General features: G+C 39.2%; 1 protein-coding gene across 3 annotated transcripts; it reads right to left on the bottom strand.

The window, feature by feature from the left end:
• Positions 1-662: 662 nt before the first annotated feature.
• On the bottom strand, positions 663-16,943 carry LOC117405623 (inhibitor of apoptosis protein). Of its 3 annotated transcripts, none has more exons than XM_034922590.2 (9): positions 16,465-16,943; positions 9,903-11,782; positions 9,452-9,551; positions 8,771-8,849; positions 8,625-8,673; positions 7,345-7,587; positions 2,924-3,178; positions 2,563-2,601; positions 663-2,256 (listed from the first exon to the last, which is right to left on the bottom strand). In XM_034922590.2, exons 2-9 carry the CDS (start codon positions 10,798-10,800, stop codon positions 2,063-2,065), a joined length of 1,857 nt encoding a protein of 618 aa, XP_034778481.2. In that variant the 5' UTR covers positions 10,801-11,782; positions 16,465-16,943; the 3' UTR covers positions 663-2,062. The 3 variants fall into 3 exon arrangements, with proteins under 3 accessions (XP_034778481.2, XP_034778482.2, XP_033864714.3); XM_034922591.2 differs by lacking the exon at positions 16,465-16,943 and adding an exon at positions 16,229-16,450; XM_034008823.3 differs by lacking the exon at positions 16,465-16,943 and adding an exon at positions 15,661-15,776.
• Between the last annotated feature and the right edge of the window lie 9,543 nt (positions 16,944-26,486).

The raw sequence follows: 26,486 nt of genomic DNA, 5'->3' as shown, positions 1-26,486 counted from the left end.
ATGGAGGCTGCCTGTGCTTCCGTCCGACTGTCTGTTTCACATTTACATTTGAACATATATCCAGAGAACCGCTTGTCCAATTAAAATGAAACTTGCAAACGACATTCTTTAGTTATTGAGTGTATCGTCATCTTGGGGAGTGGTCTGTCTATTGAGTCTAAATTGTGAATATTTGTTATATTATTAAGATTATCAGAGGGTAGGGGGAGGCATCCTGTTTGTCTGTCTATCCCGTCGTATATATGTTTTTTACATATATCTAGAGGGCCCGGCCACCAACATTCAATTGTCATGAAAATTGATCTGAACATACTTCAACACAGGCTCTTGAGAGTATAAGTATCTGTGTGTATCTGTGTATGATATCAACATTTTCAGTGTGCATATGGTGAAAAACTACTTCTCATCTTACTGATTGCTATATATATATTTTTAATTCACTTCCATGATTGGGCCTAAAGTCCTAAAGTCCTAAGGATAATGATTGATTTTATATATATATATATATATATATATATATATATATATATATATATATATATATACAGAATGATATAATTTCCATACGTTTAGTGCCAGATATGAAAATATATTAAAGCTGCAATGTCCATGAGTAATATAATAAAACTTAAAAAAAAAAAAAAAAGAAAACCCACACACAATTTACCAAAAGCAGAGATTTATTTATATTTAAATAAATAATCATATAGAGCTGTGTGAGAATTTTGCGGTGCTTGGAATTTCCTAAAGCCTACTTTCTAAAGATCAACATCTTGCTTAAACCCCACCCCCACAGCATGGTGTTGTTGTACCAAATTTTTCCAGTGCTTGTTTCCACCAACAAATGGAATCAAATCTTGAAAAACACACGCATATTTAAATTCGTTAGGCAAACTGACTAATTTAAAAAAAAAAAAAAACACACAACACAACACAAAAAGACCAATTAAACAAAATGCACCTCTTGTAATCAGTTTTCCATGAAATCACACCATACTTGCATAACACAAAACCTACAGATTAGTGATAGCATATTCCAGGAAGCCAATTACCTGTACAGACATGTACATTACCAGGGCTAACAATAGTCAGAAATAAAACCTGTACCAAACCCAGTTAAAAAGTGCTCAGATAAGCTCAATGATGTGCTCCTGTGTATCTGACAGACTTGGAGTGTGGACAGCTCTGATTTTAAAGGACTCTGTTGTGTTACTACCTATTCTGAGGTTGGTGCTTTAATACATACAAGACCTAAATGTCTGGAAATATGGCAGCAAAACAGACAAAGTAGATCAGAACAAATACGCATTTTCTGTAAGACCTTGGTATTCATGTTACTTAAGACATTAACTGTGCATCTTGCAGACTCATGGTTATTCTTTAAATAAATGCTAAACCTAGTTCCTTGTAAATATATGATGCACACCATATTTGCATATGGAAATTTGAAATAGCCTATACAGATCTGTTCAAAAATTGCATGCATCTATATGAAGGTAAAGCTAGATTTTTAATTTCTACCTATATAAAACATCTGCACGTTTCAGCATACAGTAGCCTGTATTATTTACCAGACGAATTGCAATTCTACAGAACAACTGTAGAATTGTTCTGTCGCCCTGGATAAGGGCGTCTGCTAAGAAATAAATAATAATGTGAACAGCCCCCTGGCTACGTCATGTTTTGTGCAACCTTCTTCTGGCCCACTGTCATAGAAAATGCATTCTTAATTTATAGAGGCTTAATGATTTCCCCCCCACCTACGACATGTATAATGGACTACTTGTTTGGCAGATAGTGTCACAGCAAAGGCTCTAAAATCCCTTTTGTTTCTGCTCATTAGCATACCAGCATTACACGGTCTTATTGTTTTAATCCCCCACCCCCAAAAACGTCTGCAGTTCTGCACAATAAAAGGTTATACCCGTTGTTAGAACAACATCTTCCAATCACACTTCTATCTGGCCGAGGTGAATCACAATACAAACTACAGAGGGCTGTGTATTCATAAACTACATTCTCTGCGTTAGCCAGAAGCACTGCTCTCATGCTTTAAAACTGACTAGGACAGGAATGTGCGCACAGTGCCCTTCACCATGCCTCTGCAGATAGGACACTTGCGCAGGGAAGGGGCACATTCTTTGCACACTACCAAGTGCCCACAGGGGATGAATACAATGTTGACCTCCTTGTCCATGCACACTTTGCAGGTGCGTTCCTCTTGCAACCTTCGCAGCTGTTCTTCCATGGTCATGTCTAAAGTGGGGAGGGGGGGGGGGGGACGACAAAACGTTTAGTTTCCAAACAGATGCTTTGTTAAGCATAGCGAAAAAGCACATGGTAAGTTTAGCTGTGCTGAACACATGTTAGTTTCACAAGCTACTGGTTAGATTTTAACTGCTAAGGTAGTTTGTAGGATTTCAAAAGTTTATTTAGCAAAAAATGTCTAAGGGTGGTGTTTTTGTTTATTAATTAAAATACATTAATACTTTACTTGCAAGTGAAAAATCTTTAAGATGCCAAAATAAAAAAAAAAAAACTAATAGGATAAAAAAATTGTACCTGACAGATCTTGACTGGGAGATTCTTCATTTGGTTGTGCTGGAATTACATGGGGGAAAAAAAAACTTATTTAAATTTTTTTTTTTTCTCTTTTTTATATAAACATTTCAACTAGAAGTTTTGCACAATGCTTTCAGTCCTGAAATGAGTTTTGGGTCACATTCTTATAACAAAATGATAAAAGTTGTAAGTATTTGACATTTGTATTGGTGTGAATCGGTCCATTTCATGCAGCATTTTGGTAGGCTATAGAACAGATATTTTTGCGTGTTGTTTCAAGTCGTGATCATGTTCATCAATTTTAAAAAGCACACAAATGATCGATCAACATAAAAATGAAAAAAGAAAACCTTTGAATTACCCATTAAGTCTCTTAATAAGTAGATGTCATTCTTTTGAATCCAGTTTTTAAATACTTCAGCTGGAGCATTCCCTTTAGAAAGGACTACGTCCAGGAGCTGAGCAGTCTGCTGTTTCACTGACGAGTTGCTGATGATCATGTCATATTCTTTTTGGGTTATTTCAGACTGTTCTCGTAAATGATCCATCAAACTTTTCACACTTTTCAGTCGCTGAATCAGGACAAGACGATGCCTCTTTAGAAAGGTAAAGCCATCTGAAAAGGAAAAAATATAACATTTAAAGAACTCTACAACCTTTGTTACATTCAAGCGTTTGCCTTTAAAGATGTTCCTATGTTTAGTAGAGATTAATATTAGGAGGGAAGCCATATCAGAAGTACTAACAAAAACAAAACAAAACAAATTAGTGGTTCTTTTTTTATGAACAAAAACAAAGCATCCATGGGGGCATAATGTTTCAGTTATTCGTGTTTTACTGATATTCTCTTAAGGCTCCACAGCAAAACATGTGTTACAAGGAATTGCTAGGGTCACTAGAACTACAATGTCTTAAACTGCATCATCTTTGGGGGCAAAAATATATCAATTCAATTTAAAAAAAAACACCTGTATAAAATGAAACAAAACAAAAAAGGATGGAACAGGTTACATGACAAGGGCAAAGTCTGATATTACCTTCAAATTCCATTTTTCAGTGCAATGTGTATTTTAGTACAATGAAGATTGTGCAAGAACTTTGTGCAAGAATATATATATATATATATATATATATATATATATATATATATATACACACACACACACACACACAGACGTGCTCAAATTTGTTGGTACCCCTCCACAAAAAACGAAGAATGCACAATTTTCTCTGAAATAACTTGAAACTGACAAAAGTAATTGGCATCCACCATTGTTTGTTCCATATTTAATAGAAATCAGACTTTGCTTTTGATTTTTTATTCAACATAATATTGTAAATAATAAAACAAATGAAAATGGCATGGACAAAAATGATGGGACCGCTAACCTAATATTTTGTTGCACAACCTTTAGAGGCAATCACTGCACTCAAACGTTTTCTGTAGCTCTCAATGAGACTTCTGCACCTGTTAACAGGTAGTTTGACCCACTCTTCCTGAGCAAACTGCTCCAGCTGTCTCAGGTTGGATGGGTGCCTTCTCCAGACTGCAAGTTTCAGCTCTTTCCATAGATGTTCGATAGGATTCAGATCAGGACTCATAGAAGGCCACTTCAGAATAGTCCAATGTTTTGTTCTTATCCATTCTTGGGTGCTTTTAGCTGTGTGTTTTGGCTCACTATCCTGTTGGAGGACCCATGACCTGCGACTGAGACAGAGCTTTCTGACACTGGGCAGTACGTTTTGCTGCAGAATGCCTTGATAGTCTTGAGATTTCATTGTGCCCTGCACAGATTCAAGGCACCCTGTGCCAGGCGCAGCAAAGCAGCCCCAAAACATAACCGAGCCTCCTCCATGTTTCACTGTAGGTATGGTGTTCTTTTCTTTGAAAGCTTCATTTTTTCGTCTGTGAACATAGAGCTGATTGTGACTTGCCAAAAAGCTCCAGTTTTGACTCATCTGTCCAAAGGACATTCTCCCAGAAGGATTGTGGCTTGTCAATATGCATTTTAGCAAATTCCAGTCTGGCTTTATGTTTTTCTTTCAAAAGTGGAGTCCTCCTGCGTCTTCTTCCATGGAGCCCACTTTCGCTCAAAAAGCGACAGATGGTGCGATCAGAAACTGACGTACCTTCACCTTGGAGTTCAGCTTGTATCTCTTTGGCAGTTATCCTTGGTTCTTTTTCTACCATTCGCACTATCCTTCTGTTCACTCTGGGGTCGATTTTCCTCTTGCGGCCGCGCCCAGGGAGGTTGGCTACAGTTCCATGGACCTTAAACTTCTTAATAATATTTGCAACTGTTGTCACATGAACATCAAGCTGCTTGGAGATGGTCTTGTAGCCTTTACCTTTACCATGCTTGTCTATTATTTTCTTTCTGATCTCCTCAGACAACTATCTCCTTTGCTTTCTCTGGTCCATGTTCAGTGTGCTGCACACAATGATACCAAACAGCACAGTGACTACTTTTCTCCATTTAAATAGGCTGAATGACTGATTACAAGATTGGAGACATGTGTGATACTAATTAAAGAAACTAATTAGTTTGAAATATCACTATAATCCAATTATTTGGGGTACCAACAAATGTGTCCAGGCCATTTTAGAATATCTTTGTAGAATAAGCAATAATTAATCTCTTTTCACAGCTTCTTTGCTTTATTCTATGACATACCAAAGGCATGCAAGTATACATGATAAAATAGCTTTTAGTTTCATCACTTTTCAGGAGGAATGAAGCATTATTTCAATGAGCTGTAAGGGTACCAACAAATTTGAGCACGTCTATATATATTACACACACACACTTTATTGCCTCTGTATCATTATTGTCGTTGTGAAATAACAAGTGGGCTTCCAGTCAAAGTGAAAATTCAAACAACATGAGAACCGGTAACTAAGTTCTGAGAATATTGCACTGGGAGAGGGATAAGGATTTTAAACCCTTGGTCAAGTACAGGGCACAATTCCTCAAACACACATCATTTCTGCTTTTGGAACCATTTCAAGTGATTTCATGCAGGTGGAATGTGAGACAGAAGGAAACCCCCCCAACATGGTCGCCCTGCATACTCATGGGCAACAGTGGTTTGGCCAGACATTCAGTTAGTCATTTCCAGACTACATCCTGCTTAGTTTTCATACTTTTGAGATGAAGTAACTTCCACAAACTACTCATATATGCTTATACTATTGCAATAGCGAAGCAACCTTCAGAAGAAAATATATCATGCCACCATTTACTGCGGTTTTAAATTGAAGGTGCTACTGTATAACTGACCCCGTTTCCAACAACAAATCTACACAGCACCAGTGTCATGTAAACATGTAGGTCATCAACTTTCCAAATATAACGCATTTAAAATACCAGTTAGAAGCAAGTCACTTGGAATGCACATGAAGCACATTTTCCATGTTTTTCCTGCAAATGTGTATCGGCGTATTAAAATGTGTAGAACAGCAACACAGGAAATATTTAATTAATTATCTGCAACTTCAATACTGTTTCTGCTCCTCAGGACGACTCACCCAGTTTCTCAAGCCTTGATAACCGTGCCAGATTACACTGTGCAACACAATGTACCTTGGCATCACTGTTCGTCTTTTTATCATAATCGTCAGTGTGTACAAAGTTCACCAGTAGCTACCATACTTTGTGTCACAAGATATTTATTTTTAAATACTTCCTGAAATCAATTTAACAGCAACACTTCTTCGCGAATGCTCTTTAAGTGGACAAATGATTTAAAATACTCCTCACCATCCACACAAAACAGACCAGTGACTGGGGCACAACCATTTTGGCTCACAGACTGCAAGACTCTATTTGTCTCCGATTGTTATAAAGCCCACGTATGAAGGTGCATTATGTATGGCAAGAAGAGGAAGGGTGTAATACAATAAAAGCATTCTGGACCTTTCACGATTGATAAAATCCTGCAGTTCTTGGAAGCATATTGTTTAAAAATTGCAATAAAGACACAATTTTGACCCAGTGATAAGGCACAAACGAATGTGGGAACTTCCGAGAATCCTAGCTTGGGGATTTCCAGGGCGTGTGTGGAACTTGATCTGCCCAGTTAACCCTTTAACTTCATTCTCATTCAGTACTGCCAGGGGTGTTATAACTGTAAACACTCCTCTATCCTCATCGACATCAGAATTGGATATGGAACACAAACTGTACTGTTGTTACCAACAACAACTTTGCGTCATAAAATATGCTTTTTTAAACAGTATGTACTGCATTTTAACAGCCAGCTGCATGACTGAAATTGAATGTGATTTACACATGGAACTTCTAAATATAGCCAAATAAAAATTCCGTGTGCTGTTCCTGTTGTCTGTTCCTATATGGTCAATGCTTAACCACAGGGTTAGTTCATTTTTTTTTTTTTTTGCTGTGTTCAGAAGTACGTGCTATACGTACACCATTAACAAGGACGTGAAACCATTTCAATATACTGAACCCAAGAGGAACTATTTGCACTTCTTTACTAGGGATTACTGTGTCAAACTTGTATACATTCAACAGTAAAGGTGTGAGTGACATTGTGAAAGAATAGCTGGGAAGTGGGTATGTCTAAATAAAAGTGTAGTAATAATACTAGTAAAAACATAATAGGAATAGTGAAATAATGGTAGTGAAGATGCATACAGTTAAACTGACTGGTGGTAGAAACACTTTCATGTTTATGGTGGAGAAATTACATTTCTGCCTTTGCCAACAACACTGTGCATGGAGCTGCTAGATTGAATATATTTATTTCTGAATTGTATACCTGAAGCCATTTCCTCTGCAATTCTCTCTTTTTCTTCTTCTCTTTTCTCGTCTTCAGCGTTGAGGAGATCAGTTACGAGTTCCTGGACTGTTTTGTAGTTTTCGCCCGTGCTCAGTATTTTGCTCTGGACCGTTTGCTTCACAAGATTTCGGTCAAACCCAATATCCAGGGCTGCCTTCACCACTGGGGTGTTCATCATGACTGCATCTTCAGACCTCTCCTCTCCAACCCCAAGGTGAACCACTAATTAGAAACAGGCACAAAGACGTTGGATTCTACACTAACTGCTCAAAAGACTTAGCGGAACAAGCTAGGAGGCATTTCACAGGAGTGGAAAACTTTCATCAGAAATTATGACCATATCATTGCTCATCTTAAAAGGGACAAAGATTGAATTATCACAAGATTTCAAAAGGATTCCAGTCACAAGTCGATACATGATGCAGAAGTTTAAACTTGCCTACAGCAACAAAAGAAAAAACACAACTGTTTATACACAAAATGGAATTATGAAGACCAGGGTGTGAAATGTAATCATTGATGAAGTAGTTCTAAAGAACACTCAACTGATGCAAGTTGTCATCTCAATTTCCTTTCTGTCATGTCAATTTGTGACTGCTTCCTTAGAAATGTACATTTTTGAACGATTAGATATTGTTTAAAAAAAAAAAAAAAATTAAATTAAACATTTTTGACCGAGTTATGTAAAGAATGAAACACATTTCATTTAGTAAATGGACACCATTATAAGTATTCTATGAGGATTTTCTGTTGGGTTGGGTGTATTGTATTTTTTTCTAAACCCGTCTACACCCACTAACATAACATTTACTAGTCATTCTTCCGTCAGTGCATGCATGAGTGAAGGGCAAAAGGCAGGACTTCTTCGCAGGACTGTTCCAGTAAATGCACAGGGTTTAAGTTACTGGAACGTTAACGTGTTATGAATATGTTACGTAGAGTCCTAACACATTTTACTTAAATAACCAGCAACGTATTTTCGCTGGACACTGAGATCCACATATTACTAAGTGTGAACTGTTTAAAATGTCAGTGAGTCATGATTAACATTTCACGAAATAGTTTAATAAAAATCCTTTAATTTGCAAACTGGCCTTAAACCAAACAAATATGCATTATTTTTAAATTAGCACTATCCATCTTTCAGTTTTGAAGCAAAATACTAAACTTAGTAAGTTTTTTTTTTTTTATTCCAATAGAGTACAGTATAGAACAACCAACATCTTATTTTCATCACAACTTTATTTATTCACACATACCTGTTGGATCAGAAAATTCACGAGAACTGTGGTCCCCATTTGCCAACAACTAAGAATAAACAAAAACAAAAAGAGAAAAAATGTTATCTATTGCCCCAAAAGCGAGTCCTTTTTAACCTTCATCACAGCACCCAGTGGTCATATACCTGCTCAAAGAGACGTGGGAACCTGGCCTGAATCTGATGGACGAAATCTTGACCCTTTTCCTGCAGAAGATACTCACATCTGCAAATACAAAAAGAAGCAGATGGTCAATCTTTCAAGCTGCTTGTGTGATTTAACAAGGCAAGTGGCAAAATAAAGAACATTGAGGAGGCACACACAATTTGAAGACATTGTACTTTTGTGAACAACGCTCACTTTCTAACAGGGTTAACAAACAGGGGCTGATTCCTCAGACTCCTGGTTCCTGACCATATGCTATGTTTTATTGGAGGGGTTCTGAATTTCAAGACTGGGAAGTAAATGGTTATGTTTGGTACCCTGGCTGATTAAATGTCCCTTATTGAGATGTATCTTCTATTATCACATAAAGCAGCTGGCCCCCTGGAATGAGTCTTACTTTAACCAGTGTTTTCCTGCTCTTTTGAAAGGCTTCAGAAATAAATTGAGTCTGATCTCATTTCTGAAGTTATTTATGTGTCACGGTGGGGGAGGGGGGTTTCCATGTGGTATAAGTAGTACCGTCATGCACACTATTACAGATACGACTATTTTTGGTAATCCACTCAAGTAGGATATTCCGTAATCAAATCTTAACATCTAAAAAAGTTAACCCAGCATCCTGTTGGTTGTCTGTACAAAGTAACACTGTAGCCGATACCAACCTTGGAAACCATTTAGCATGCTCCACCCATGGGTCGTCACCCGACTCCCAGCACCTCAATCCACCGTCGCAGCAGAAGCACTTTACATCATCATTTCGACCTTCAAAGCAAAATTTCAGGTGTTGTTTATATTACAATACCAAAGACCATGACAATTACTTACTTACAGTCAAGACAACAGTTGGCCTTATTCAGCTGTATTAACCTTTAAGTCACTGATTAACAATAATGTGTGTATCATGCATACACAACTGCAAACAGCTGGAAAACCTTACCAATCCCACCCATATCACTTTGTTTCCTCTTGCTACTTATTTGTTTTTGTTTGTAGCAAAATGTTCTGTTTCACATGCCGTTTTCGTGTGCTTTACCTTGTATTCCGTCATGTGGGAAGCACCCTCTTGAAAATGGTGCATCGTGCACTTCAAATACAGATTAAAAAGATTCTTACCCACGTAATAAAAACCAGCTTTGGCCAGCTGATCGGGTCGCACAGGAATCCTTGTCGGCCAGCTGACAAATGTGAGCAGTCTTTCCTCGCACAGCTGCATGGCAGGATTGGACACGTTGAGGGACGTGATGGACGCCGGAAGGGGAATATTATCCGTTCCGTCACCCCTCGCAAAGCGGCAGGAGGGGTAGTGCCTCTGGTGCTCCGACACGGCCCTGTCTCCTGGCTCCCAGTTGCTTAGATTTCCACCGCAAGAGAAGCACGCCACCCTATCACCCTGTCCCAAGTAGAAGAATCCTGCCTTGGCCAGCTCCGAGGGAGTGATATTAGCCAGGGGCCAGTTCTGGAAGGTGTCCAGACGATCTTGCTCACGGCGCATCCTGGGGTGCTGAGAGGTAGCTGGACGTTGTTGAGACACATCCTCCGTGCTCCGGGAGGACAAGGGGCTGGGAGGAATGCTGCTGAAGCGGTTACTGAAATAGCCCACCTGCTGCTCAACTAGTGGCGGGGAAGTGGAGTTCGAGATCTGTGACAGCAGGATGCTCTGAAGAGGAGGGGAGAAAGCGGAGTGCGAGGAAGACAGGAGGCTGGAGCTGGAGGCGAGCCCCTGAACAAAAGGGCAGTCGGGAGACTGGCGCTTATGCCTTTCGGCAGGACATTCTCCTGCCTGCCAGTTCTCCACCGTCACTTTGCAGCGGAAGCACTGAACACGGTCGCCCACCCCAGTGTAATAAAAGCCAGCTCTCGCAAGACTCCTCTCCAACACTGCACCGCTGGCAGGGAATTTGGCGAAGGTAGACATACGAAAGAGTTCAGAGGAATAGTCATAGCGCAGGTCCACTGGGGCATTGTTGCGCATTAAGTTCATAAAAAAGGTGTTGCTTTTTAGTATCTCCATTTTGAGAAGGTAAAAAAGGGGTGCCCATTTCAGGGAGAGAGTTCTGAATTACAGGGAAACCTAGAGACAAAGACTATAATAATAGCATGAATGTAGTGGGGTGATTAGAAACCCCAGTACACGCTTTTGAGTTTAGTATATATTGGATGGTTAAACAAAAGTATGTCAAAAAAGAGCATTAGTAGTTGCAAACAAATGAGACGTCGCAAGTTATGATCTTCATATGACTATGGTTCCAGGAGCAGAAACAATCCAAACTGTATGTTTTTCACCATTAGAAGTAAAAAAAAAAAAGTAAAACAAAACAACAGCTGTCTGTTTTAACGCATAGATGCGCGATTGACAAAGGCATGGATGTTAATAAATATACTTATTCTCTTTATTTTAAAAAATAATAAAGCTCCTAAAACACTGCATGTTGGCGAGCACTGGCGAGACTTTGGGCTTGCCAGGCCAGCCATGCTACCTACAGCAACCAATGAAACAAGTCATGTTCTGTTGTACTGAACTAAAGCCTGCAAACTAAACATGAATATAAACCAAAAAAATCACCAATAGCAGTCCCTTCTGTGGTCAACCTGGTTCGTTTGATGACCAAAAATTGATGCTTGATTTTAAGTTGCAAGGTTTAAATAAATAGCTCCTGCTTTTAGCGATCTCCTTCATATTTATTTGTGTAATGTGAGTGTTATCCATTTTTAAGAAAGAACTACATTCACGCGGATGACTTAACATTAGACTAATGGTTTGATGGTGTAGCAAACAAAAACACTGGTTTCCCCTTGCCCAGCACCTTTGTTAAGATGCCATATTAATTCAGAACTCTCTCCCTGAACCCCGGCACCCCTTTTTATGATGTTTAGGTCTCCATGATGAAAGGTTTTCTTAAACTGTAAAATGGTAAGTGGTTAACTGTGAAAACATCAAATAAAAATGCTGAAAACTCCAGTCGTTTCTTCTATTCCAGCCTTCTTATGCGACCCTGAGGAAAAGAAGAACAAATTTGTAAAATTTTCCATACATTCCCAGCATATGGAACAGAATGCTGTGACAAATGCCATTGAACAATTTATTCAAAACCAGTTTTGAAGACAAAACATCATTTCTATTCTACACATTTCCAAAGGTATCACTTTCTTCTATTGGATATAAAAAGTGAAACACCAACATAAAATTACCCTGAATCCCCCACTTGAACAGTTTTGAATCATCGGAAAATAATGAAATGTCCATTTCCTAAATACAGAAAACACCCTGATTAAACTATTAGAAAACAAAATACATTAATACAAAAACTATTGAGCATTATGTGGGAGATTACCATCAAGTAATGTAAATCATACTTTTCTAGGCAACAGGAGTTCCAGTTAATTACTGGAGACGATTATCAGTTTCACAGTGACGTCCTATTTGACTTGTCTGCGCTGTAAAGACTTTTGAACACATTAAGAAAGAAAATGGAGGGCACTATCGCTATTAGAAAATGATTTTTACTATTGTTTTCTTATATATATATATATATATATATATATATATAAAAAAACTTAAAATCTAGATTTACCTTGAACTTGTAGGCTACTTATTCGTCGGGTACCTTCCCACTGATTAAAAACGTTCTAAGAAAATAGTCCTACGCTTTTTTTTAAATAAAAAAAAACAAGGATGACATTCTGTGTGTGTGTGTGTGTGTGTGATTATATATATATATATATATATATATATATATATATATATATATATATATATATATATATATATATATATATATGAGCAAGAGAGAGTGAGAGAGATTTTATTTTATTTTTGTTAACTTGTTAGGGTTTTAAGTCGGAGGTTGGAGTCTGAACTACCAATACAATCTCTCAGTCAAAGCCTTTCTCTCCCGAATCTAGAATGCAGCCTATTACTGAACAGTCTGTGTCACGCTTTGTTGTTGAAAGATGCTGGTGTCTGTGCTCCAGTCGAGCTGACAGTCTGTGACTGGCTCTCGGCAGTTGAAGGTACAGGTACAGGATTGGTTGCTTTCGTCGATGCAAGGTATTGATTGGCTGGTTTTGGTGGATAATAAAAATTAATTGTGTCTAGCAGGCACAGGTGGAGAATAAGGCCTGTGTCGGTTACTGCTTCCAAAATAAAAACCAAAAAAAATGACAACAGATATGGCGACAGTAGATACATCAGATACCTCGGTATACAACATCATTACCATCAGTGATATTGCTACAGACCCGCTTATAATCATTTATTTATTTCAAAAGTTTAATATTCTAAGTAAACTTTTCCGGTGTGAAAAATGTCATACGAGTATGATAAAGAACAGCTACACAAAATTAGTGGGATATATCTGCCAATGTCCGAATCGTGACTGAGCCCGTGCTAAAAAACAATTAAAAAAACTATGCAGGGCACGGCAGAAACGACGATACCATTGTACCTGGACGAATGCATGTGGAGAGAAAGGCATGGCAGGAATTGTCGGAGCTGCATTTCTAAATATTCTGCATCATGTAGGAGATCACACAGCTGTGCAGGGAGCGGGACCAGCAGCAGACGGGGCAGGAGATGAACCCGGAGGAGGAGTGCAGCCATAGACAACATCATGAGGGGAAGCAGCGGCAAAACCACCAAAGGCTCTTTTAAGAGCCACCAAATCTTTTCTAAAAGAATCTGACAGTGAAACGATGTAATGTGTTCAAGGAGAAGGGGCGGAACGATAAAATCTTTGAATTTTGAACTGATTTAAATTGATTCAATCAGAATTCTCTGTCATGAATGGGCCCCTTTATCATTTTCTTGCCCCCCTTAATCTCCACCTATGCCTGTTTAGTATGTATTGTCCAACAGACGTGAACTATGCTTAAATACATAAAGTCAAAAAGAAAAAGGCAGCATTGCGCGGATTGATTATAAATTTCAATCACAGTTGGTGCTGAGCCTGCTAGCACTGGAAGTTGATTGGCTGACGGTACTGAATCCTTTTCTAATCTTTAGTGTGACGTCACATGCTCGGCTATGTGGTTCTAAACAAGCAGGCGAGTCAATGGCAAAAGGCATTAGTGCGTTTTAAAACTTCTGTAAAATTAAATTGGAAGAGGTCACTGTATACTACAGAGAACAACGAAGCACAACTGTTAAAATGTACAGCAGAATAATAAATCGGCGTCAACTAGTCCCCGTATTTGTCATTAATATTATTAACTATTTAAAAATAAATTGTAAATCGTTTATATACTTTACAAATAAATTATAATAAAATCTGAGCGTGAATTTAGCGAGAAACTTGCCTCGACATCGTAGGTTAGAAACTTTTTTGATTTTCAAGACATCATCATACACGAATGATTGTTAATCCCCGGATTTGAAAGAGTGTTCTCCACTTCAAAATTCGTTTTTTAAAAAGCCTATGCAGAAAACAATGAGCGCGCCATGTTGTTTAAAACCGCGTAGCAACAATATCCAAGGAAGTGTTTGTGACGAAACCACTACTAGAAACAGCCATACTAGAAAACGATTCAGTATCATCAACCAATCAGCTTCCAGCTCTAGCAGGCATTCATAGACTGTAGATACCCGCTGTAACGTCTCAGCACCAATTTTGTGAATCAAATTTAAAATCAATCCACACAATTACTGGCCTTTTCATTTTGACTTGCTGTATTGAAAAACAAAAAAAAGCAACAAATCCTATACCCATACCTGCCGAGCCAGCCAATCACAGCCTGCCAGTTCGACAATATCTTTCAACAACAAACTGAGACACGGACAGTTCAGTAATATTGCTCCATTCAAATATCTGGCACTGTCCAGATAAACCATAATCACCTCCGGAAAGTAAAACAAGTTTTTTGTTTAATAAAGTTATGTTGTTTTTTCCATCCAATTATGTTTGTGATCCTTTATGAACATTTATGGGAGTACTATTTTCTGCGGAAGGGTACCCAACGAATCACTACAAGTTGAAGGTAAATGTCTAGATGTGAGAATGTGAAATATATTGATATGCATACACAATATCCCAGATGCACTCAATAACGTGCTAAAGTTATCTTCAGTTATTTATTTTAAAAAAAGTGTGACATATGCATGCATGAGTAGCAGTGTGGAGTAGTGGTTAGGGCTCTGGACTCTTGACCAGAGGGTTGTGGGTTCAATCCCTGGTAGGGGACACTGCTGCTGTACCCTTGAGCAAGGTACTTTACCTAGATTGCTCCAGTAAAAACCCAACTGTATAAATGGGTAACTGTATGTAAAAATAATGTGATATCTTGTAACAATTGTAAGTCGCCCTGGATAAGGGCGTCTGCTAAGAAATAAATAATAATAATAATAATAATAATAATTATAATAATAATGAGTATTCCTTGCAATAGAATAAGTATTAGCAATTAAATTAATCACAATTTGAAGTACAAATCACACGTACAGACAGACACTCCCTTATATCTTCAAAATCTGATTCTCAATAATTCAATACATGTTAATTCCAAGTTTCATGGTATATCCCCCTTTGCAGTTCCCATAAAAATACATAAACACATAATCACATTGTTAAATGGTTCTGTAAAATGTTAACCAGTTAAATAAGTTTCAAAGAGGAAACAGTTTTGGAGCAAATCAATTTGTTACATTTAAATACAATTTCATTAAAAAGATACAATTTAGAATTAAAATAAATAAAAAAGTCTTTTCCTTTACTTATCTATTCCAGAAATCAAATATTTATTAACATTTAACCAATACATTGTGTTTTTAATTGCTGTACATCAAACTGAACTTAATAAACAGGACTATAAAATACATATAAAATGTCTACTTTTCATGAATGTTGTTGAGAGTATGTAAACACACATTTGTACTCACTGGATACTCTGCATGTCTTTCTTGTTTCAAATCGTGCAGGGTTTGTTAATTACAAGGACTAGTTCTTCACTAACTAACTGACACTACAGGGGAAAACCCATGACGTGTCACATGGAACATTAAGGTCAACAGTCCTTTCCCACTCCTTATTAAAATGACCCGTGGTATAATTACTACAGCATTGTTAAACCACAGCCTATTCATTATTTGTTGTATTACCTTCCTTTGATAAGTGCAGATCTGCTGTTAATTTTTCATACCTAGGCAATTCTCTAACAAGCTACTGAGCAACATTATCATATCCATTGTATCTGATACATTTTAAAATGATCCCAATGACAAAATGTGTGTGTAATTATATATATATATATATATATATATATATATATATATATATATATATATAAGAATTTGACCAATAAAACAGCTTTTGAAGTTGGACTGTTAATTTGTTTTTGTTTGAAAAACAATTAGGTTGTAATTTCTGTTAGCTCAATTTGGTTTAGGCCTACACAATTTGTATTTTATTAACCACATAGACAATGACAACGGAAGAAAACAAACTTACCATTTCTAGGCCTTACTAAAATAAAGAAAACCTTATTTGACAGCTACGACTGGACGGACGCGCAAGAAAACGTTTCTTTTTTTTTTCCCCACAAAATTCTGTGATGAATCACTCGTATACCTGAAGAGAACACCCTTTTCGCAGTCAAAAAAAAGAGAAGTATATTTGACAAGGCTATAATTTAAGGCTGTTGTGTTCACCGACAAACGTAACACAATGTAGATGCCTTAACTTACCTTCATAACAGAATTGTGCTTTCCTATGTTCCTCAAACTAGTAGTACTAATTTACAACACCCTACGCGTTTAAAAAAAATGAAAAAAAACCAAGAAAGAATAGTAAAATGGCCGGCTCTTTTCTGATAAACAACACACCACCAGGAAGCGTACCGGTTGTGCGTCAACCATCAATTAGTCTGTTTCAATGGTGGCATAGCAGTCGCACACTGCATACAGAGAAAGAAAATGGTCGCACACGCTTACTGTCCTCCCTTTAGTTTCAACCAGTTTGCGCATAAAGACAGACGCATCTGCGCAGAGCCGCTTGTCTAATTTTGATGAAACGTGTGCAATCAATATACATTCTTTTGCTCAAGAGTTTAGACATTTATCGGAGGTGCTGTCTGAACTGCTTTTCCAATGGGCTGAAATTTTAAAAGGCATCTTCAGCAGTTACTGAGGTTAAATAGGTCTATCTGTCTATCAGTCAAACTTGGATGTTGGTCGTGGACTCGTGTTGAAATACTTCATAGTTTCAGGTTACCGATTGCTCTAAATTTGTATTCACTGCCGTGGCTGGGATGTAAGCCACTGACATCATTGTAAAATGTAATCAGTAAAAAAAAAAAAAAAAACAGCATGAAAAAGAAGATAATTACTTTTATTAATTTCGGTTTCTGTAGCATTATTTGGCCATCATTGTGTTTGTTTTTGTTGACTATATCTCTCGTGGTCGTACGATCAAAAAAGCTATTTAAATGCTTACAGTGGTACTCTGTAATCCCCAGTTACTTAGCTTTCTTATATTTAACTGAAATATGTTATTGAGTGTGCGCAAAAACTATTGTAAAGAATTTCTGAAAAAACACACGGATCAATACGATTTCACTGTGTATTGATGGACACTAGAGGGAACCACCTAACTTTTAAGTTTCGTTTTCCAACGAAAACCACATGACGCAGAAATGCGCAAATCGATACAAAATGTACTCTTCAGGCGGATGCACGGGAAATACTGGGTGGGGAGGGGGTGGGGAAACTGGATTTCGTAGTTGATTATCGGTAATATCAGGCTTTTTAATAAAATGTCCTCTGAAGCGGTCACATTACCACTTCATACTGTCAATAATGTTATCGATAAACATAAATGTAATACAATAAATAAATGAGAATAATAAAAACAGCCGTGCATCTATATCTTATTGGTATTCAGCTTAATATATTTCTGGAACTTAAAAAAAAAAATACTATTTTCAGTGCCACACTCATACATTGAAAGAAGAAACAAGGACCAGGGGTCACAAATGGAGATTAGATAAAGGGGCATTCAGAACAGAAAACAGGAGGCCTTTTTTTAGCCATAGAATTGTGAGACTCTGGAACTAACTCCCCAGTAATGTTGTTGAAGCTGACACCCTGGGATCCTTCAAGAAGCTGCTTGATGAGATTCTGGGATCAAAAAGCTACTAATGACCAAACGAGCAAGATGGGCCGAATTAGCAATGGAATGTTTAATTACAATTTCACAAGCAATTATCTAGATCTAGGCGTCTGCTAAGAAATTAATTTAAAACTGCAATAGATAATGTTACTATCAAGTTTCATGACAAGTGTATAAGCGGTTCTCCAGTTAGCAAAATATGACATGTATAACAGTCAAATTTTGCTACCTTGTCAAAATCTCCTACCTGGTCAAAATCTGCTACCCCATACCAAAATTTAATCTGTACTGTTATAAACGGTTTTTTTTTTGGTCAAGTTAAAACAATCAAACAATTCATCTTAGTGGTTATAAATAGTAGTTTAAAAGATTCTAACAAGTAGCATAACTAAACTAAAATAATATAATATAATTAACATTACTTATTTTCAAACTAATATCAACAACATAACGAATAGTATTGGAACTCACACTAGACAAATATATGTATTCATAATAGTACTACTACAAATAATAATAATAATACATATAAATCAATATAGTTCCAATATACCCAAACCTGCTTGGTGTGAAAATGTAATACTGTATTTTGTAATTGTTCTAGAGTTAGTAATTGATTGATGGCTCAAATATATCAGACTTTGATCATGTTCTTTATTGAAGGTAGAAAAATTTGATGGGTGCAGACCAGCTGTCAAGGTTTCATACATTGGCAATTCTCTATTGAAGGTTACAAAATTTGATGGGTGCTTCTATGATGTCAAACTATCACACCTGAAGACCTGTTTATATACACAAGCCTTTTAATTATAGTCTTTCTATTATTGATATCCATTATTACTGTTTGATTATTATTATTATTTTAATAATTGGAAATGTATTCACTTATTTAAAAGTATTTTTATTATTATAGTCATGTTATTATAGATTTTTATGTTTTGTTATGCTGTGTGTATTATGGTTATTTTTTAAATTTTTTTTAAATGTTTTCTGTAAAGCACATTGGGGTCTGTGACATAAGATGCTGTATAAATAAATTGAATAAATAAATAAATAAATAAATAAATACCATTTCACATCCATTGTATCTAATACATTTTAAAATGATCCCAAGGAAAATGTGTGTGTATATTCGGACAATTTATCGGTCAATAATAATAATAATAATAATAATATGTATGCTACCTTTGCAAAACTATTTTACAAATGCGTACCTGAGGATGCTACGCTACAATGTGAACTTATACCGTAAAGGTGCATTTTTTCTTTTTTCTTTTACAAAATGTAACTCCCTCTGTAGTACACTTTAATGTTCGTTAACAGCACCTGTCTGTATTCAGTATAAAACATTAGTTACATGTGAAATAAAATGTAAGTTTTCAAAACACGTATTTCATATCTCAAGCCTTGGACATTCGTGATTGATGAGCGTCCGCAGTTTGCAGGGGGAAATAAATCTAGGCATGCGCAGTGCAAGGGGGAAACAAGTTTGGGCATGCGTACTACGAAAATGTGATAGGTCGCATAAATTGCCATGACACCGACATGCACAAACGACTCCACTATGTCACCTTTACAGGGGATTTCTTCAGCAGCGGGGGACCACAAGAAATAGACTTTCCACCGAAATCGTTTCTGTTAACTGTACAATGCAGCAGCAATCTAGTAGAATCTTTGTTTCAATCAAGCTTTCTAACCGCAAAGCCACAGCAAGTAGAAACAGAAACGCAGGCGCCTGAAAGTATTCTGGTGTCTGACACCACCTAGTGGGGTAGACTTGAAATACAAAATACACAAGAATGAGCTGACTTCTTATTCTGTATGGGTGGCGAATTATGGAGGGCTGATTGTGTTTTTAATTTTACAATACGCATAATTACACATACACATACAATACACTGGTAAAAAAAAAAACAAAAAAAAAACGACACCTCACCAGTATCCATATTATTCTGTTAAGCATTGATTCTCCATAGCAAAGTGTAACAGAGCACAGTGAAAACATGATAATGCATAGGTATGCATAATAAAGCACAGAGAGCCATGGTAAAGCATATTAAATAAATAAATAAATAAATAAAAAACATGACAAATATACCATGCATAAGGGTAATGCATGGTAAGAGATGGTCACCCTCAGATACTTTGGGTGTGTGTTTGTGTGCGTGCGTGCGTGCGCGTGCACAATTAAACCTCTCTTTGCAGTCTCTGCCGTGCTGCTGAGTTTAACTTCTCCTCCCCGACCCCAACCTGAATTTCAGCTTTGCAAGGGGGTTGTCAGTCGAACTCAGAGATGTCAATCATAATGTAAATACAGCACCAGTGCCCTGAAAGGCAGACAGAGCACCACATCCAGGCAGGAGTCCTGACTGAAACAGGGTCTTATTCACAAACTTCAAGGAATATACATATACATATTTTTTAAACCACACCTTCATAGTTAGATACAGTAAGCAATTCATTGATATACATTATTCATTATTTTCCTATCAATTACTTCAACAGATTAATACCTGGCATCTAAACATATTAGAGGGAACAGTAAGAGAAAAATATTCTGTTTGCACATCCCCACCAGAGACCAGAGGTTAAGAAAACGCTGAGTGCATTTGCTTCCTGGAAAGTGGATATATTTTTGGGCGCCGCTATGAGAATATTTGATCATTACAATCCTTTGTACAGTACGTCTTTTGAGAGATGTCTGGATGGGATACCAAGATAATTGCAAAGACCACGATCCTTTACAACTGGTTAGGTGATCCTCTAGTTATAGGTACAACTGTATCACCCATCAACATTGATATAGACAATGAACTCAAAACATGAACGATAATCATTTTATACATATGGGTTCAAACGAAACATATATTGGAGAAGAAAATGGACAGTGTCTGTAAAGAAAGGCAGAACCAGAAGGTTTCCAGGAAGGTGTGGCTGCTGTCAAGCAAAAGCAGATTGCTTGAGAAAAAACTAGCTAAATCCCTCAGGGTGCCAGACACTTCTCAGGAGAGTGGCGATGCAGGAAACAAAGACAATAAAACAAAACTGGTTCGGGGAGGCGAGAAAGGCAAACCCCTTAATGAAGCAACCGTCCATAAAAAATGGATATGTTAGAACCTGTCAAGAAGGGAGTTTGTGTGTAAGAACGTTACATTGCAATATACTCCCTTTACTGGCTCATATCGCCTTAAGCATAAATCAAAACTAATTAAAAGTAGTTTATTATGTGGTCCAGTGGTTAAAGAAAAGGGCTTGTAACCAGGAGGTCCCCGGTTCAAATCCCATCTCACTCACTGTGTGACCTTAAGCAAGTCACTTAACCTCCTTGTGCCCCGTCTTTCAGGTGATACGTTGTTGTAAGTGATTCTGCAGCTGATGCATAGTTCACACACCCTAGTCGCCTTGGATAAAATAATAATAATAATTCCATCTCTGCACTGGTGGAATTGACTGCCACCTGCTGTAAGACAGAGAAACTACAGGGTTCTTCGAACTAACCTTCGACCAGATATTGTCTTGTGGTCTGGATCAGCACGCCTTGTTCACCTGGTAGAGTTAACAGTGCCATGGGAGGATGCTGTAGATGAGGCGTATGAGAGGAAGAGACTGCGGTATGCTCAACTAGCCACTGAAGCGGAACAGCGAGGATGGAGAGTTCGCGTTTACCCAGTGGAAGTGGGTTGTCGAGGATTTGTGGCACACTCTACAACCCGGTTTCTCAGAGACGTCGGATTCAGTGGCCAAGAGTTGCGTCGCACAGTGAAGAACTTATCTGAAGCAGCAGAGAGGAGCAGCAACTGGCTGTGGTTGAGACGGAAAGATTCTGGCTGGGGACAGGTAAGTAAGCTGGGCTGAGTTGAGTGGGGGACGGAGGGGGGTGATGCTGGGACGCCAGAATCACCGTCGAGCCCTCTTGAGGTGTCGTGGGCTAGTCGACGAAACACTGAGGATGGAAGGTGCCCACTTGAAAACCCCAGAGATGTACCCTACTTAGCTCAATCCAGACGGTTGTCATGCTGATGCGCTGGGGAGGCCGCACTTTGGTTGATCCCCGGAGCCAGCATCGCAGCCGTTGTGTGTGCTGATGCGCCAGGGAGGCAAAATAAGCTGATCCCTGGAGCCAGCATTACACTTCAGCCATTAACACCAGACAGAAGGATATCTACATCATCACATGGAAGGAAACGTAAATGGATGGAGACGCATATGGATCACATTAGTTTACTGTAAAGCTACGTCTTAGTTGGTGCTTATCTTGGCGAGAGCCGAGTTCAAATCAGCATGAAGTTTTAACATCTACTCTCGTGTAATGGAAATCATGAAGATCTGGATACGTCCAGTGACTGCTGTGAATAGTGCAGCTGGCAACAAGGGAAAGACCTTGTGACAGCCTGGAGAGACAGCTGACAGGAGGAAAGAGACCCCATTGGGGCTGGTAAGGGTTAGCTACCCTTGTCGGCAGTATCCAGCTCTGTGTTTACAGGATGCTGGAGACACCCGCCCAAGGCTTCTAAGAAATTAAAGAGAAAAATACCCCTAGAGTCTGCGAGAGCGGGGGCGGAAGATGACTCAACGTTGGACAACACGGTTAACGACTTTGGAACAGAAACGGATATGAGTATGGAGAGTACTTCACAAAAGACTAGTTCAAGATCTGCAGTTAACAAAGACATGGAACTCCAGGTTTGTGTCTGCGGCTGGAGCAAGGCGACAACGGTCAGGGGTTTGAAGATTCATCAAGGGAGAATGAAATGCTTGAGGGAGAAGGGACAAGGGCCTCGCATTGATCAGTACTTCTTACGAAGTCAGTCAAGTCAGTCGAATGAAATCCAGCGACAGGAAGCAAACCACAGATCGCAGGATATCAGCACCCCTGTCATAGATGTGAGGAGGACTTGCATGGACACAGTTAGTGATGAACCTAATGATCCTTGTGAACCCGGTCAGACAAACCAGCATAAGAGAGAAAAGAACCTCAACGGGCACAAGCCTGGAGTTAAATGGCCAAGAGCTTGTGAGAAAACTGCATGGGACACAGTAAACACAGATCTCTGCGTTGCATTGGAAAGATTAAGTGGAACAGTTGAAAAGAAGCTGGATAAATTTGGGGACATCATCTACGCATATGGAAGTGAGAGGTTTGGAGTTGAAAAAAGGAAGGAAAAAGTACAAACTATTCCTGGAAAGTCTAGACGGCAGCAGGAGATTGAACGCTTAGTTAGAGAAAGGAGACAGCTGAGGAACCAATGGAGAAGAGCAGAACAAAGTCAGAAGGAGGGACTCAATCTCTTACAAAGGGTCATAAAAGATAAGCTTGCAACATTGCGCAGAGCTGAGCGCCTACGGAAACGCTACAAAAAGAAGGAGCGTGCGAGAGCTAACTTTTATAAAGACCCATTCAAATTTGTAAAGAAGTTATTCATCAGTGAGAAGAATGGCACACTAAAAGCATCTAAGGTTGAGCTGGAGAGATATTTGGAGGAAACACATACAGATTCAAAAAGGCAGGAGCCTATGTCAATTCCGTCAGACATCCCACCTATCAATCCACCAGAATACCAAATGGAGGACTGTGCACCTAAGTGGAAAGAAATAGAGCAAGCTGTGAAAAAAGCAAGGGCTTCATCATCTCCAGGGCCTAATGGAGTTCCGTACAGAGTGTACAAGAGTGCTTCAGGAGTTCTACGAATTCTGTGGAAATTGATGAAAGTGGCATGGGAAAAACAGGTTGTACCAAGAGCATGGCGCCGAGCAGGTGGAATCTTTATACCTAAAGAAAAAGATTCTACAAGCATCAGTCAGTTTCGTCCCATTTCCCTATTAAACGTAGAAGGCAAGATTTTCTTCAGCATTATTGCTCAGAGATTGTCAGCTTACCTATTAAAGAACTGCTTCATTGACACTTCAATACAAAAAGCGGGCATTCCAGGTTTCCCAGGTTGCTTAGAACACATCAATGTGATCTGGCAACAAATTCAATCAGCTAAAAAGGAGAGGAAGGAGCTCCATGTGACATTCCTGGATTTGGCTAATGCATATGGTTCAGTGCCACATGAACTACTTTGGGCAGCATTTGATTTTTTCAGTGTACCGATGACAATAACAAATTTAGTGAAAGCCTATTTTGGAGATTTGCAATTCAGTTTTTCAACTTCAGAATTCAGCACTACATGGCAATGCCTAGACGTTGGAATAATGGCAGGATGCACCATTTCTCCACTGGCTTTTACCATGGCAATGGAAGTAATCATTAGGGCATCAAAATGGGTAGTAGGAGGAGAGCGCTTGGCTTCTGGAATGCGACTACCACCAATTCGAGCATACATGGATGACATGACAACCATGACTACAACAGTAGCCTGCACTAATCGATTATTGGGCAAATTAACCAATAACATTGAATGGGCACGAATGCAATTCAAGCCCACTAAATCAAGGAGCATCTCTATAATTAAAGGCAAAGTAGTAGATAAAACATTCTTCATTAATGGTGAGGCAATACCAACAGTGTCTGAGAAGCCAGTGAAGAGTCTTGGGAGATGGTACGACGGGGATCTAAAGGACACAGTTCGTGTGGGAGAAGTTAGACAACAAGCAGTGGAAGGGTTGAAGAGCATAGACAGCTGCGCTCTACCAGGTAAACTAAAACTCTGGTGCTTTCAGTTTGGTCTACTGCCGAGGTTGCTGTGGCCACTGACTGTGTACGAGGTTTCTTTGACAACAGTAGAGAAGCTGGAAGCTTTAATCAGTTCATACATCAGGAAATGGTTGGGAGTTCCACGCTGCCTCAGCAGAGTGGGACTTTATGGTAAAGGAATACTGCAGCTACCAGTCTCTGCTCTAACCGAGGAGTTTAAGTGCGCCAAGGTCAGATTGGAAATGACATTAGTAGAGTCACGCGATAAATGCGTAAGGGAGGCAGCACCTGTGTTGAAAACTGGAAGAAAGTGGGCGGCAAAGAAAGCTGTGGAAGATGCAAAGGCTGCCCTTCGAATTGGTGATATCATGGGGCAAGTTCAGCATGGAAGAGGGGGTCTTGGTTTCAGTTCAACTCCTCCTACATGGCACAAGGCGGCCCCAGCTCAAAGAAGGAAGCTGGTAGTCAACGAGGTGCAAAAGCAGGAGGAGAGGATGAGGTGTATAAAGGCCATTTCCCAGGCCAAACAGGGAGAATGGATGAGATGGGAGAGTGTGGAACAACGCAAGATTGGCTGGCAAGACCTATGGTCAATGGAACAGAGCAGGATCAGTTTCCTCATCAGGTCAACATATGATGTTCTCCCATCACCACAGAACCTAAACCTCTGGGTAGGAGAGGATCCCTCATGTCCTTTGTGTTCATCACCTGCAACATTAAGGCACATTTTGACAGGATGTAAGGTGGCTCTTAGCCAAGGACGGTTTACTTGGCGCCATGACCAGGTGCTGCGATGTTTGGCCTTAGCATTGGAAGACAAGCGTAACATGACCAATAAGTTGCCACCTGTTCCATCAAAACATTACACACAAAAGACAACATTCCTCCGCCCAGGAGAGCAACCACCAAGAAAAGGTGTTAAAACCAATCCTCGCGCAGGACAACTGGAAGCTGCTAGAGACTGGAATATGCTGGCAGATGTTGGTCAACGGCTTATTTTTCCACCTGAGATTGCCACCACTAACCTTCGACCAGATATTGTCTTGTGGTCTGGATCAGCACGCCTTGTTCACCTGGTAGAGTTAACAGTGCCATGGGAGGATGCTGTAGATGAGGCGTATGAGAGGAAGAGACTGCGGTATGCTCAACTAGCCACTGAAGCGGAACAGCGAGGATGGAGAGTTCGCGTTTACCCAGTGGAAGTGGGTTGTCGAGGATTTGTGGCACACTCTACAACCCGGTTTCTCAGAGACGTCGGATTCAGTGGCCAAGAGTTGCGTCGCACAGTGAAGAACTTATCTGAAGCAGCAGAGAGGAGCAGCAACTGGCTGTGGTTGAGACGGAAAGATTCTGGCTGGGGACAGGTAAGTAAGCTGGGCTGAGTTGAGTGGGGGACGGAGGGGGGTGATGCTGGGACGCCAGAATCACCGTCGAGCCCTCTTGAGGTGTCGTGGGCTAGTCGACGAAACACTGAGGATGGAAGGTGCCCACTTGAAAACCCCAGAGATGTACCCTACTTAGCTCAATCCAGACGGTTGTCATGCTGATGCGCTGGGGAGGCCGCACTTTGGTTGATCCCCGGAGCCAGCATCGCAGCCGTTGTGTGTGCTGATGCGCCAGGGAGGCAAAATAAGCTGATCCCTGGAGCCAGCATTACACTTCAGCCATTAACACCAGACAGAAGGATATCTACATCATCACATGGAAGGAAACGTAAATGGATGGAGACGCATATGGATCACATTAGTTTACTGTAAAGCTACGTCTTAGTTGGTGCTTATCTTGGCGAGAGCCGAGTTCAAATCAGCATGAAGTTTTAACATCTACTCTCGTGTAATGGAAATCTTAAAACAAGGAATTATAGTGTGGAAACTCCAAACAAATTAAAACAACATTCGCACTCAAGAAAGCTCCAGGAATAATTACAGTTCCACCTCTGTACATTTAAGTATGGTTGTCTAT

The sequence above is a fragment of the Acipenser ruthenus genome, chromosome 8 (assembly GCF_902713425.1).
Source record: "Acipenser ruthenus chromosome 8, fAciRut3.2 maternal haplotype, whole genome shotgun sequence".
Classification (NCBI taxonomy): Eukaryota; Metazoa; Chordata; class Actinopteri; order Acipenseriformes; family Acipenseridae; genus Acipenser; species Acipenser ruthenus.
This window is presented reverse-complemented; position numbering and strand designations above follow the sequence as displayed.